Consider the following 14,402-nt stretch of genomic DNA (forward strand, 5'->3'; position numbering starts at 1 on the left):
TATTCAACGAATTCTTGTTTCATTTTTGTTTATGGCAAAATGTCCAAAGTGGAGAATTTAACAAAAAAGTTCAACCAAAACTGTAAAGTAAATCTGCATATGCATGACACAAGCTTCACTTTAAAGTACAACCAAGAAGTGTACTTCATGTCAAGTCAAACCAAAACCATTTTCATTAAGAGCAGATCCTACAAAGCTCTCAAAGAAAATTGTCTCTTTTGAACCCGATCAACCTTTCCCTCTTAGCACACGCAAACACATCCTCCAATATGCACACACACACTCTTCAAACCCTTAGCACTTCCCACAGATCATCCACTAAACTAGTTCACTGTGAATGTGTGTTAGCTGCTCCCTTTCAGTGTGCTGAGGTTAAAGGTTAAATGACGGCCATTAAGATTCATCTGAGTTCACAACCAGCAAACCAAACACCCAACACTTTCACAGGCACACACACAAAATGTGCATAATGAAATCGGGGTGACGCTGTATCAAAGCGCAGCAATTGTCTCTGCTCTTGTGTTTGTCTTTTGTCTGTCGTTTAGCAAAAACTGAAATCCCTGAATGCATAATGAATGCAGTAATTGTAGTGCTAAACAGTGCAATAATTTTCTGCACATTTTTCTCTCATTGTTTTTTTTATTTTTGCAATAGGACCTGTTCTGTGACATCAGTGGAAATCACCATAAATCGGTTTCTGTACAGCTGACCGTCTCTCTGTGGATCTGTTGTGACATGCTGTTGACACATTTCACAATACTCGCTCTGTTTGCCCTCCCGCTGCCTCCCGGGATGAATAAAGGAAAAGAAGGATGGGGTGAAGAGGGTTACAGATAGAGGGGACAAAGGGAGGGATGAATAAAGCAATGATTGAAGTCATTCCATCTTCACACCTACAGATTGGAAATCCACAAGCAATTTCCTACTTTGACAATGTTTACCATAGGGGAATAAAAAAAAAGAGTCCATGCAAGGGTGTTTTATTTGCCTCTCCGTTAATCCTTCCCTTACTGGCGAATTCACAGACTTACTAACAAGAAACTAACTGCCATTTTTTTTTCCATCTGAACTTCTACACATTTATGCAAACACATCCAGCAGATAAACACTCTGCAGGATGGATGAGCAGACCCCGCATCAGTCCCAGCATGCCTCCCTGCTCTCAGGCAGGGGACTCTGTCAGCACCGCAGTTTATTGTCAGGACACATCATCAGCAGCCACGGCAACTAATTAAGACCTGCCTGTCAGGCCTATGGTCACTGCGGATGTGTGAAAACATATACAAACAGACAAACACATTCGTGTAATTAGCTACCTGTCATAAACACACACGAACTTGGGGAAAAAAAAGGAAAAACTCTTCAGCTAGTGTCACTGTGTCTGCCAAGAGACGTCAACACATTCAGTGTGTTACTCACTAGTTATTAGTCACACACCCAAACCTAACTCCTGATAGTAACGCACTCAAAGATGGGATGGTAGTAAGCTCTTTTATTTGTTATGGGCAGATTTTTGAGGAAGGTTCTGATCAGAGAAGGCAAGAGAGAAGATCTTCTACACACTACGTTATAAAAACAGGTTAGGTGCATATTTTCTGATGCTCAACTAAAATCCAGTAGGTGTAGAAAAAACTAAAAATATAATGTAATGTTCCTCACTAGAGATGTTCTTGTTAGTTAAGGTGTAATTCCTTCCATTAGGGTGATTTTTTGGATCATTTTAAAAATTTATTTGGAGTTTTAAATAAATAATAGGTATCTTCTCTAATACTAAGTTCTATCCACTGATTACCATTTCCATGTTTTGGTTGACATAGCATGATCAGTTGAATTGGACTGTGTGCATTACAAGTAGAACTGTTTTGATTATATGAGTTGAATAAATTATATATTTTATATTTTGTATTTTTTTTCTTTCCAACTTTTAACATGCAACACAAAAGCATCATGCAAGGGAAAATTAGTCAATTTCCTGGCCAATTGATTTGTTTGTTTGTATAAATAGTACTTTGATTTCTTATTTTGCATGTTTTGAATTTACTCAAATGTAAATGAATCCCATTTATGTCGATCTCTGCTTAATTAGCCTACCATCTACCTTATTTCACGACAACATGAAATTAGATTTAAACTTTCACTCCAATGCTGAGGTCAAACTGAAACTGCTCCAGCAAAATGCTTAGGAATGTGAAACAGAAACAGGCCCCCTGAAAGACAAACAGGCTGATTTCAGAGCAGAAAACAGCCAATCAGCACGCAGAACTCCAGTCACTCGGCAATGTAAACATGCACACACAAGACCAGACACACACACGACCTAGAACGAAAAGCAAAGTTCAGAGCACATCTGTTAGATGAACATCTGGCAATATCTCCCCTGTATTAGTGAGCGAGAAACCTAATTACAATTAATTAATAAATGTGAAAGCTTGTTCAATTTTTTTACATAGCAGGAGAGTTTTATTAGGAATTAAACCTTAACCCAATCATAGGATTGAAAAGAATGGAAACAGCTTGCTGCAACGAGACAAAAAAAAAACAAATCAAGAAAAAGTATTAAGACCTGCATCCTATCAAAACAACTAACTTCCACTGCCTCCCTCCCTCCTCTGTTATCAGCAGAAATGAAGGTTAGAAAAGAAAAAAAAAAACATGCAGCTGCAAGCGTTTGTTGTGTCAGTCTGCTCTTGTCTGCTCTGTTCTTGCATACTTCCTTATCATACTTCAAAAAGCTCTTGCTCCATCTCCCATATATATTTCCCCCACTACTCCTCTGCAGCATTAACTCTCATTTCACTCTCCTCTATTTTGTGAAGGATTATAGTTCAGGCTTGTGCCATGCAGGTGGTGGCTTGCAACATACATCTAAATAGCTTCTTATGGTTATGAGTCAGAACACCACCCAACACTTTTCTGTTTGTTTTTTGTTTTGTTTTGTTTTGTTTTTTCAAACGTTCCATTAGTCTGTTTAACTCAGCAGAAACAACACTGCACACCTATTTGGCATGTGTATTGCACAACTCTAAGTGCTGTCAAATGATGAAAAAAAATTAATAAATCAACTTTGGAAAGGTAAAAGCCAGAAAAATAGACTGCCATTTCAGCTTGAAATCCAAGAGGCATCATCGTGGGATTCAATTACTATTTGAAAGTCTGACGATTTAAGGTAATCTAATTTGGTACATGGCAACCGGAAGTGTAATTAATTCACAATCTGCTCCATGTGGGGTGCATAACAACACATATCTCTGCAGGGATATTTTTTCAGTTTTATCCCTTCAACAAGGTTGTAGATATGAAAACAGATATCAACAAAAACAGTGTATTGAACACTACACTATTATGATAAAATAAGCCGATTTTGCAGCCGCCAAGAAAAAGGATTCACACCTAGTTGGGCATAAAAGACAGAAAACTTGCCATAACAGCCAGATTTGACTAAAGCAACAACTCTGCCAACTGCTTAAGCCCACTCTTTGTTCACAGCATCGTTTAGAAAGGTTGGATTTTTTTTTATTTATCGCATGTAGGTGGAGACTCTCCACTTTTTTTTCTAAGAGACCAGGCAATATGATTAAAGTGACTCACGCTCTCGGGAATCCCTGGAGAAGTACTGTGTGTGGTATACTCTGTGTTGGTGTAAAATCAGTCCAAACTTTATCATGGATTCACAATTTAATGAAGGAAAGGTGGGATTAAGTTAACCCTTTGGCTGACGTTTTACCATCCATCCATCCATCCATATAATTGGAATAAATCAGCAGCGATGCACTGGTTATGCTTTTCCTGGCCAATTCTGACTTTCAGTTTCTAAAGGTTCTCACCAATTCTAATTTTAACTGATTCCAATTTTTATCCTAAGGGCTATAACACATTAAAGAGAAAACATGCTAAAAAAAAGTACAGTGGTTTTAAATTCAACAGAAAATAAAGGTTTTACAAGATTATCTCAATTTATGCATCGAAAGTATATATCTCTAACCTTTTTTTGACTCGCTCAATGTATTAAACATCAAAGTAGTTTTGAAGAATCTAATAGAAAATAATCTTACTTTCCAATTATAGTCCTACAAATCACAGATCTGAGCCAATCAAAGTGAAACTCTATAATGTTTTGCTTGGAAATTTCAAACTCATTAAACATTTTGTGTACATTACGTACAATTAAAATCTTCCTTGAGATCTGACCTGCTGATTTTTTTCTAAAACAATAACACACAAAAGCTCGATTATATAAAATTTGTTTTAAAACTACAATTAGATGTAATTAACTTTAACTGAAAAAGGCGCAGCAGGTTCCGTCATAGAAAAAGCTGTTTTAAATCCGACAGAAAAAGAATTCAAGGATTATCTCCATTTATGCATCAAAGATGATCTCCATTTGTTCATCAAAGCTTATGTTTCAAACCTACATTTGATAAGGAAGAGCATCAGAGACTATGCTGTTTGTTAATGCCTTTGCCAACCAAAAATGAAGGAGTTTCCAGTTTTGTTGCATTTATAAAATATGGAAGTAAACTTTGTATTTTTTGCATTTCACCGGCTGTTAAACAATCAGAGCCGATCAATGGAAATCTGATCCATTTCGATCCGTGGATAAATTACCAGAGCATCACTAAGAAGCATCCCTGCTTTCACACTTGTTTAAGAGTCTTTCTTTCACATCTCCTGCACAAAAGAGCACTGTTCAATGTCACAAATTATGAAGAATAGCACTTATTATTTGCATCAGAAGACATATTCTCTAAATGTATATTGCCATCTAATGAGCTCACATTAGGCCACAACACTGCTCCAGTTTACCAAACCCATTGCTCTCCTTCTTTTCTAACTTCTGCTCCCTCAATTAAAGTCCCCCTTCCCCTCCTTCTGCCTCTGTTGCTCTCTTTGGACCACTAACCTTGATTCACTGTTCTACTCAACACAGCCTCAGGCTGGGACACACAAAAATGCTGTGCATGTACAGACAGGCAGATTTACAAGCAAACACACAACAGCATCCACTGAAAGGACCATATATACATGCTCCCTACAGTGGTAAAGTAGAAGTGGTTAATGTGGGGCCATTGTGAGGGGAACGCGTGGCTAACCAAAACCACATGTAGTCGACGTTCTCACTCACTCTGGCCAGAGGTATGTGAGAGTTAAGAGTGTGTTTGTGAGTGTGAAGGGGGAGGTGTGATAGAAAGCAGGCCTCAGAAGGAGAGGCAGAGTGAGCTCATGGCTGGGCTGCAACATTTATTCAAGCAGGGAGTAGTTGTGTTGAGCAGACATGTTTGAGGTGTCCCACTGTGACTGTGGTCTGCTCCAATGACCATTGCAGGAGAGCAACAAGTCATAACGAGGACAGAGTGTAACTTGCTGCATGGCAACACAAACATAGCAAAACTGTGTTTTTTTGGAAGTATTTCCAAATAAAATCTTTTATCATATTAGGAAGCAATTTATCTCCTTCTCTCTTTGTCACATCATCTTGCCATCTGAAATACTGATCTGCACATAATTACCTAATAAAAATGTTATTTCCTTTACCTGTGATCAAGAAACTACATTTYACATCTTCATTACCAACTCTTGTGCAATGCTGAAGTCACAGCTATAAAAACAGCAACTTTTGACTTGAATGAAAACAAAACAATGAAAGTGGAATTAAACTGCACATATATCTAAAAGTTATGCAATTATGTAATTTTAATAGTGGGTTTTCTGCATATATTTCAAGATTCTTTAGGTCTTTTGACATTTGCATTAATTTTCTATACATTATTTTTAATTGCACTTGTCTGAGTGAGAGAAACAGGAAAAAGCATTTCAGTATATTAGATTTTAGTTTGTATTTTAATACTTGCTTGCCACTTACAATAAGTTGACATAGCTCGCAACACAAGACCTGAAATATTAAATGTCCAAATCCTTACGCAAGTCATATAGATATACAGTCGGCACACAAAGTATTCAGCCTCTTTGAATTTTTCACTCTGTTTCATTGCAGCCGTTTGCTAAAATCAAAAAAGATCATATTATTTCTCATGCATCCCATTTTGACATAAAAAAAAACTGAAATGTAGACATTTTTGCAAATGTATTAAAAATGAAAAACTGAAATATCCCACAGTATGCTTTTGAGTCGTCAACTTGTCTGTCATGGAACATGTTTTCCAAAAGATTGGGGACCTTTTGAAAATCTTAGCACTGAAGTCAGCAATCACACAAAACCTGTTTTAAAAATATAGACCCAAAAGTTTTAAATGTACATTTTTATATGTCTTTTACAATAAGAGTACAGCTGTGCTTTACGGCAACTCTTCTCCTTCGTGTGATGTCGCCTAAGCTATAATAAATATTTAAATATTTGTCATGGCACAAATCTGTGCAAAAAATGCTTTGAATGTTATTAGATCTTATGCTACAGATTTTTTTTACAGATTTGTAAGTGCAGGTCAAAGCACCTGCACTCAAAAATCAAACTATGGAAATCAGCAGCAGAATTGCTTGCTGCATCTCTGGTTGCACCTTGAGTCATCTTTAAAACTCAACACACAGAGACAGCTGTAGTTGTGTTTTAAACCTATACTTAACTTCAAGTAACCTGCTTTGTGGGACTAATCCAGTGAGACAGAGCGACACTGTGTGTTAAGGTAGTATGGTGCGATTGTGTGTGTGTGTGTGTGTGTGTGTGTGTGTGTGTGTGTGTGTGTGTGTGTGTGTGTTATGGTGTGTGTGTGTGTGTGTGTGTGTGTGTGTGTGTGTCTTTGTGCCTGATCCTTAGTGTAAGAGACAGTTAATGTCATTGAGAGGTAGCACTGTATCTGCTAACCGTTACTCCAACTAGACAGCTCGCTTGGCACACACTCTCCAATAACAGGCACACACAGGTTTCACACAAACACACTTTATTTACTTTTGGCCCAACTCAGTCGTAGGGAAAATTAACATGGCTACCTGATACAAAGGAGCAACTTTTTTTWAAATCTAAAATGTCTTACATTTTAAGTTCCTCTTCTGGGTGACTCAGGAAAGATTTAGGAACAAAACATTGAGACAAAATCCTCAGGGGAAAAAAAAAGGGGGAAAAAGGTAAAGACAAAGGGGTGAGAATGCTCTATGCCTGCATGACATGGTAGATGAGATTTTGTACTTAGGATTTTGAGCAATCAGATAAATTGTTGCCTTTTAGAGCTACATTCACTGGCACCAGCTGGAAATACTTAAGTAGATTACAGCTTCCTTCTTTGATGTGAAACAGTTTTAAGGCAAGCTGGTTTAAAGAATTTTCCTCCTCAACCATTGTTCTGTTGTTACCCCAACTTTCTCTTTTCCATCTGTAAATTCCACCTTAAGTAAACCCTAGTGCTTTACCCATGTAATGCAACACCACTGAATGTGGATTTGGAAACCCCACTCATGCTCTTGTTGTGTGTGCGGGGGGGGAGGGAGATAAGGAAACTGGAGAAACAAGAAGGAATGGGAGTGGGAGCAATAGATTGTGTAGTAGAGGTAAATGTAGAGGGGGTGGTAAAGAGGAGGACAGCAGGAGAAAAGAGTGAAGGAAAAAGGAGTGCGTGAGAAGGGGGAGGGTTTCATAAACATTGTGTTGCTGTGTTTTGGTGGGTCATAAATTCCAAGCAGAAGAACTAGAAGAGGGGGGAAGAGGTAACCTAACCATTGCAAAAAAAGAAAGGAGTTTCAGTTAGTAGATTTTCCTTCACCTCTTCAGCAAAAGTTAAGTTTGCTGAATATCAGCAATTTACGGGAGTTTAGGTTTACCAAATGTTTTGTGACTTTCAGTCTCACGACTTTCGTCTATGACTGAAGACGTTGCATGTCCTATTTTGGCATCTTTCTTGGTGCACATGTTTCGCAGCTGTATGCCTGTTGGGAGTTTCTCTGCCTTCTCTTTCTTATCATCCGTCCGATGGAAAGGGCGCACTGTTTAGACCTTTTCAAACATCTCTGGGCTTCTCTAATCTAAGCCGGCGAACTCAGATTAAGGGTTTCCCACCAAAAGTTGATTCAGCGCTGCTCCAGAAAACTCACAAAAACGAGTGCCTGGGGGAGTTACTGTCTCAGTGGCTGTTCTCACGCTGCAATCAATGGAAACCAAGGAAAAACTATTGTGTAGTCTCATGAATGCATTGATATAAATCTCTAAGTTGCCTGTTTGTGGGTATGAGGCTGAGAGACTCCTAAGTTTTGACTATTAGTTCTTCACCATAGCTTACTTTAATGCAGCTCACTTCCTCACTGTGATGTTTGAGCTTTTTCATTATGTGAGCAGTAAACATGTCAGGCTTAACGTTATCTGTGGAAGTGGAGTAAAGCATAAAGGGGCATGTGGGCACCAAAAAAAGACTAAGATATACCCACTAGATTTGACAAATCCAAATCTCTGGTTTGATTTATGTGACTCATAATATTTTGGCGGAAACTCCAGCAGGCCACTTTGGCACAGAATTGTTTCGATTAATTTTGCCTTTACTCCTAGTAAGTTAAGCACGAAGTTAGTAAAATGCATGTGGGCATATGTGTTTTGCTTTTTACTCCTCTAATAATTTACAACTATGTGTCAAAAATATCCATTATCAGGGTGTTTATTTTAAAATGTWAAAAYWAATCATTTTAAAGGGTGCTACTTATGTAAAAGAAAAGATCTATCTAGCCGATACACAGATAAATTTGCTGTAATTTCATTAAATATAAAAGCTCTAATTAAATGSTTAATCGTTTCTGCTTASCTTAATTTGCCTGTCTCTGGATTAAGCTTTGTACAACATTTTACCAGTAAAYTGGAAAGTTAAACAAGATAAGGGAAAGATGATTCATTTTGATTGTAAACATCAAAGGTCTAATATTCTCCTTTTATCATCCTCATTTTCAAAATAATTAGYCTCCCTGATGCTATCAGTCATTTGTGTGTTACATTTTGGTGGATAACAACCTGCAGTTGTCACCAGAGGAATTCCAGTAAATCTTTAAAACTCCATCAGATTAGATGGTCTTTTGGTTAAGACCTTTTGATTTAAGTTCATTCCACAGATTTCAAATGACTTTCAAATCAAGGCTTTGTGCAAGTCAGTCAATRTTATTCACTTTAATGCTCTGGGAACAGTCGTTTACCAGCAGCGATGTTTTGGGCCATTGTCGTGATGGAAGACAAAGAGATGGCGCAGACTATGTCTTACATGTGGCTGCTTTAGGTTTTCTTTCAAACCATCTTTTTTCCATGGTTCCTTCCACTTTGACAAGATTCCCAGTTTCAGGCATAGTGAAGTCACCAGTTTAACTGTATTGACAATGTCATTTTAAAAAATGAGCAACATCTCTMTGGCAAGAACTCTAGTTTCATCTGATCCGACCAAAGAACATTCTTGCAGCATGCATAGTCTTTGACCAGGTTGTCCTTTATGTGCTTCAGTCTGGCTAAAAGGTGTCACTTCTGCAAAGGGGAGTTCTTCTTGATCTGCAACTTTGCAGCCAATTCCTTTGCACAGCTCTGATTCGTGACCTGGCCGAGTCATTAATTAGCATCCTTGCAGTTGTTCTGGGGTCTGTAGAGACACCTCTCATGAGTTTTTCTTCAAGGGTCTTTGAAACCTTTCATTTCCTGTCTCTTTCAGGTTTGTACTTGAGCTTTGTGGTTTCTTTTGAACTACTGATGATTCTTCCCATCGCAGTCCTTGATGCTTGGTAATGCTGTGATAACTTTATTGATTCCTCTTCTGCTTTTTAAACATCAACAACTCTTTTTCCAAGTCGAAACTGATTTCTTTTGTTGTTGTATTTACAACTGACAGCTCCAGTCCTCACTGAACTTCCTTACAGCATGTACTTTAGGATAAACTTTCTTAATTTTCATTTAGATATCATCTAGATTTTCATCTTTTGGTGTATTTGGTTTGTGAACAACTAAAATAGTCAGTGACAAGCAGTTTTTAGCGTATTTTCAAGTATTTGCAGATATAAGCTATTCACAGGTGGTTATGGTCCATAACCCCAGTGAAAACAGTGTCTATTGCATTCTTAACCACTATGTATGTAATTTATGTAAATGATGAACTATAAAAAATAAACTGATAAGCCATGCGGACAAAGTAATATGTGTATGGGTACAAAAAGAAGCAGCAATTACTATATATGAAGCTGCAAAGGGAAAAACTGATCAGGGATTTAACAGACTATGGTTGAGATTTTGATATGTTGGCCACCAATTGTGCTGAACCCACATTATCTTCTCTTTTCTGTTGTTTTTTTTTTTTTTTTAAGAATTTTCTAATACTCTCAGAGAGCTTAGCCACCATCATAAACCCATCATGAGTGGGTTTAATGGTACAGAAATGTTTTCAGTATGGACCTTTTGATTTAGAGCACATTACATCACTTTTAAGCATCAAGGACTGGAGTGGGAAGAATCACCAGTGGTTCCAAGTTTACATAACTTTGAACAGGTACCATTAAGCAGATAAAAATAAAAGTGCATGGAGATACACAACAGACATTGAGGACCCCCACTATCTTTCTGTTTGGCAACATGGAAGAACAACAAATGATACACAGAGATGCTCAAACCCCCAACCCCTAGGAAACAACAGCGGTAATACTATATATTTCAAACTGAACTCCTGAATTATGGTCTTATCACAGGGAGTGTTTCAGACATCAAGGCTGAGATGGACCAGCCAGAAAACTGACAGAGATGCAGACAGCCACTCAACATTTTAATGTCTGTCTCCACACTCCCACACACAGCCTGTCTTTTAGAGTGAGTGACTGTAGGTGCGTATACACGATCACTGTCAGGCTGACCATGTGTCTGCAGTCATCTGCAGCAAGGAAGGACATAGAAAAGCTGGCAGGGACACGGACAGACTAAACGACAGATTAAGGTGGCAGACAGACAGATTTTGAGTGAAAAAAAAAACAACCAATAAGATCATTTGGTGGAAAAATTGGAATATCTGATGAAAGATTTTTATCTCCACAAAAACAGAGGAACAGAAGTGTGGTGATGTGAAGATATGTGCCCATGGATGAAGATGATAATCTTAATGGACTGGACAGCTAGCTCTCTTTAAGCCCCTGATTTGCACAAGCTTGCATGCCCACCCACACAAACACACAGACACAAGAGGGTTTACATATCTCAAAAGCTTTCCACCACGTCTGATCTGAAATCAGCTTAAATTGGAGAGGACTGACAGAAAGGAACGTAAGGGCACTGACAATCTGTCCTTTCATAACATGAAGATGGACATGCAGAAGCTTCGTGGATGAGAGTGAATGAAGCTCAATGCCATGTGGAAAGTCTTCATAAAAAAAATAAAGAGATCAGGATTGAGTTTTTCTTATGCTGCAAATGGATTGCTCTTGGCAACTTTTGTGGTATTTGCTTGATTGTACCTTGCATTTTCCTGACAGATGTCTTTATAACTGAACTAATAGAAACCTTGTATTATCCTGCATCCAAAGCTGAATGCAGAGGAGCCACAAGGCTTTTTTCAGTTCACCTGAGGATATGTGCAGATTGGTTGTCTGATCTGTTCAAAGCAACAAGACCCTCAACAGAATAAGACACAAATGAAACAAAAGAGCATAGTTTGTCTGATCCAGACAAATGAATTAAAAATTGCATAAACCAAATGAAAAACATTTTTTTAATTACTTTAGTCTTAAAACAAACAAAAAAAAACTAAACAGACATATTTGAAAAGGCTAACCCAGGCTTAGCTAAACTTTAACCAATAAGCCATCAATATCCCCTCCTGCAAATGACCCTCAGGGGTTTGGCTCAACCTGTGTCTCATCAAACATTTGCTAAACTTCCTGAGGAGTTACAGGAATTTGTTACACTGAACAAGAGAGTAAAACTTAGTAACATATAAGTTAGATATATTTCAGTGTTACTTATTCTACTATGTTAAATAGTGAAATTCGTCTTTTTCAACTGTTGTAGATACATCTTCGGGGCACTTTTGTTAAAATTATACAGGTTTTAACAAAACCTGTATACTTTTTTATACATGTTTAATCATGCATTAAACACGGGTTGTAAAAGACAAACAGGTTTATGTGCCCTTTAGTCCTTATAACCCGATACAGGGAAATGCTGGAGCAGATAGTTGGAGATTGTCCTTTTTTCCTTCAAAATGAATCATCCAACTTTGCATCCAACTTAGCGCCACTGACATTCTCGTTATTATTACCCTGGCCAGTTATTCACTTGGTTTTTTATTTTAGTTTTTTTTTTTTTGAGTGAAAATAACTGCTCTGTGGTAAAGAGCTGTTTCTTTCAATCCAGACACAAAATTTAAATCCATTCCCACAAAAGGTTTATGCAAACAGTTACCATCACTTTAATTACTTCAAAATTAAGCAATCATAAATTATGCTTATTCTGTTAAACTGGTTTTATCTCTTTTCATCTAATCTTTCAATTTAAATGAGTTTTCTTTGTTTTTAAGGGTACATTGCACAGCTTTTATTATTTTAAATACACTYTCTAAAGAASGTTGATTTGATAGAAATTGCAGCAGTATCTTGGCTTTCCTTATCAAAAACAATCTATTAATTCAGCTTTTAAAGGACTTAGGATAAGAGCTGATACAAAACTAGACAAACCCATTTTTCTGTTTATGTCATACCTCACATGAATTAACAGCATTTAACGGGTTTTCATTAAATCAAAAAAATTTTTTGCATTCATTCAATAGCTTGACTTTTACCATGCATTCCAATTCATGCATGGTAACATTTTGTAGAATAAAAGAGTGCTACCTTTTAAAAAGTAACAGTCTATATTTGAATGGGAAAAAAAAATCTGCTTTGTTAATTAAAAACCTTGAGGGAAACCAYGCAGCCACAAAGAAAACTCTYTGCCTACAGGGCCAATATTCTCTTTAGTGCTTTACTTCCTTGTCACTTTCACAACCAAGAACAGCCATCTTAAAATGTACTGTTTGCTACGAGTGTTTGTGTGTGAAAGTGAGAAAAACAGATGGAGGAAAAAAAAAACAAAATACGGGACATGGGAGAAGAGAAATAAAAGAGAAAATAAAAGTGGAGAGAAGGTGTTCTGCTATGGAGAGAACAAAGTTCCTCTGAGCTCCTTTAAAGGAGAGCAGGCTCGGCTAAACAAACAGCACCTGGAAACTTCAAACCCCCCCAACAGCTGTCTAACTATACAGAAGGACAGACAGACAAAAACAGGAAAGGAGACACAAAGACAAGCGGCAAACAGATTAATTGACAGCAGGGTAAGCGGAGTCATAACTACAAGCGACAACAAGCCGGTACAAGACCGCTTCAAGTATTTCAGTGGTTCAAGCTATTTATGTAGAGGAAAGAAAATTACGACAGACGTGGCCTTAAGGTGTGTGAATCACTGAAACGTCTTTGACATTCAATCAAGTAATCAAGGAGCAAATCCAATAAACTGCAATGTCATAAAACAAAACTATAACAGTGAAAACTATAAACTATACCTACAAGCGTTACTTTGATGTYTGCTTAAAAAGATGCATGAAAGAAATTGTTAATGGTGTTATGGTGAGTTTAAAAAGTATCAAAATAACAGCTGAGCYGTTAGTTTCCAATGGGATGGGTATGCAAAACCAAAAAGCCTCTGGAAGGTGTAATGGAGGAGGGTAAATAATGAGAACAACAGATGTCAGGCTGGAAACAGAACCTAGAGTTAAAGCCATGGAATAATTATGACAACACTAAAAGAACGATGAAACATGAAACACAGCTCTTTGCCGACAAGTCGTAACTCACCCTTTTCTGCGCGCCCCAAGTGAGCTGGATCCAGCAGAAGCAAAGCAGAGAATAATAGGACAGAATTAGATTAGAAAGCATGCAAAGGTTCACAGATGCAAGAGAGGTGTTCTCTGTATTCATTATTTACCATCAAATAGATAAGCTCTCTTACAACCACAGAACTGAAGCTAATTATTTGCATAGAMGATTATCTTGATGTCATTAGACAAAATAGTTTTTGTTTTATATACCGTTTCCAGAAAGTGAGGRAAAAAGTCTTTAAAAGTAAATTCAAACATTTATGACTAAGTTCCCAAACACAAACTTCCTGACTTTCCAACATATGCCTAACCTCAGCCCTTTTTCCTCAACCAAGCCTCATGGTAACCCTAAAAATAATCTCTTTTCCAAGACTGTCCTCAACTGCCACTGTTTCTCCCCGTCTTCCAAACAATCACCAGTCAAACCTCCACTGAATATATTTTTAACACCAAAAGGCTAACCCACATAGCTGGCAATGAGTCTTCTCACATCTGCCTGTGTGTTTGTGTGTACGTGCATGTAATATAACGTAATGAATCGGCTGTGAGCGTTGATTACTTAATCTGTCATTAGTCAGCCATGTGGACCAGTGTGTGTGTGTGTGTGTG

The 14,402-nt window shown here is 37.6% G+C and overlaps 1 protein-coding gene across 15 annotated transcripts in view; it reads right to left on the minus strand.

The window, feature by feature from the left end:
- The window catches only part of ptprk (protein tyrosine phosphatase receptor type K), a 102,421-nt gene that overhangs the window by 82,255 nt on the left and 5,764 nt on the right, over window positions 1-14,402 (minus strand). For 14 of the 15 annotated variants that reach the window (XM_008397421.2, XM_008397419.2, XM_008397417.2 and 11 more), the window contains exon 2: window positions 13,771-13,794. The exons of the other annotated variant lie outside the window; for it this stretch is intronic. In XM_008397421.2, coding sequence (XP_008395643.1) covers window positions 13,771-13,794 — 24 coding nt within the window. The remainder of the gene's footprint in view (window positions 1-13,770; window positions 13,795-14,402) is intronic. 15 annotated transcript variants of the gene reach the window in all.

This window comes from Poecilia reticulata, linkage group LG21 (genome assembly GCF_000633615.1).
Source record: "Poecilia reticulata strain Guanapo linkage group LG21, Guppy_female_1.0+MT, whole genome shotgun sequence".
NCBI classification, from domain to species: Eukaryota; Metazoa; Chordata; class Actinopteri; order Cyprinodontiformes; family Poeciliidae; genus Poecilia; species Poecilia reticulata.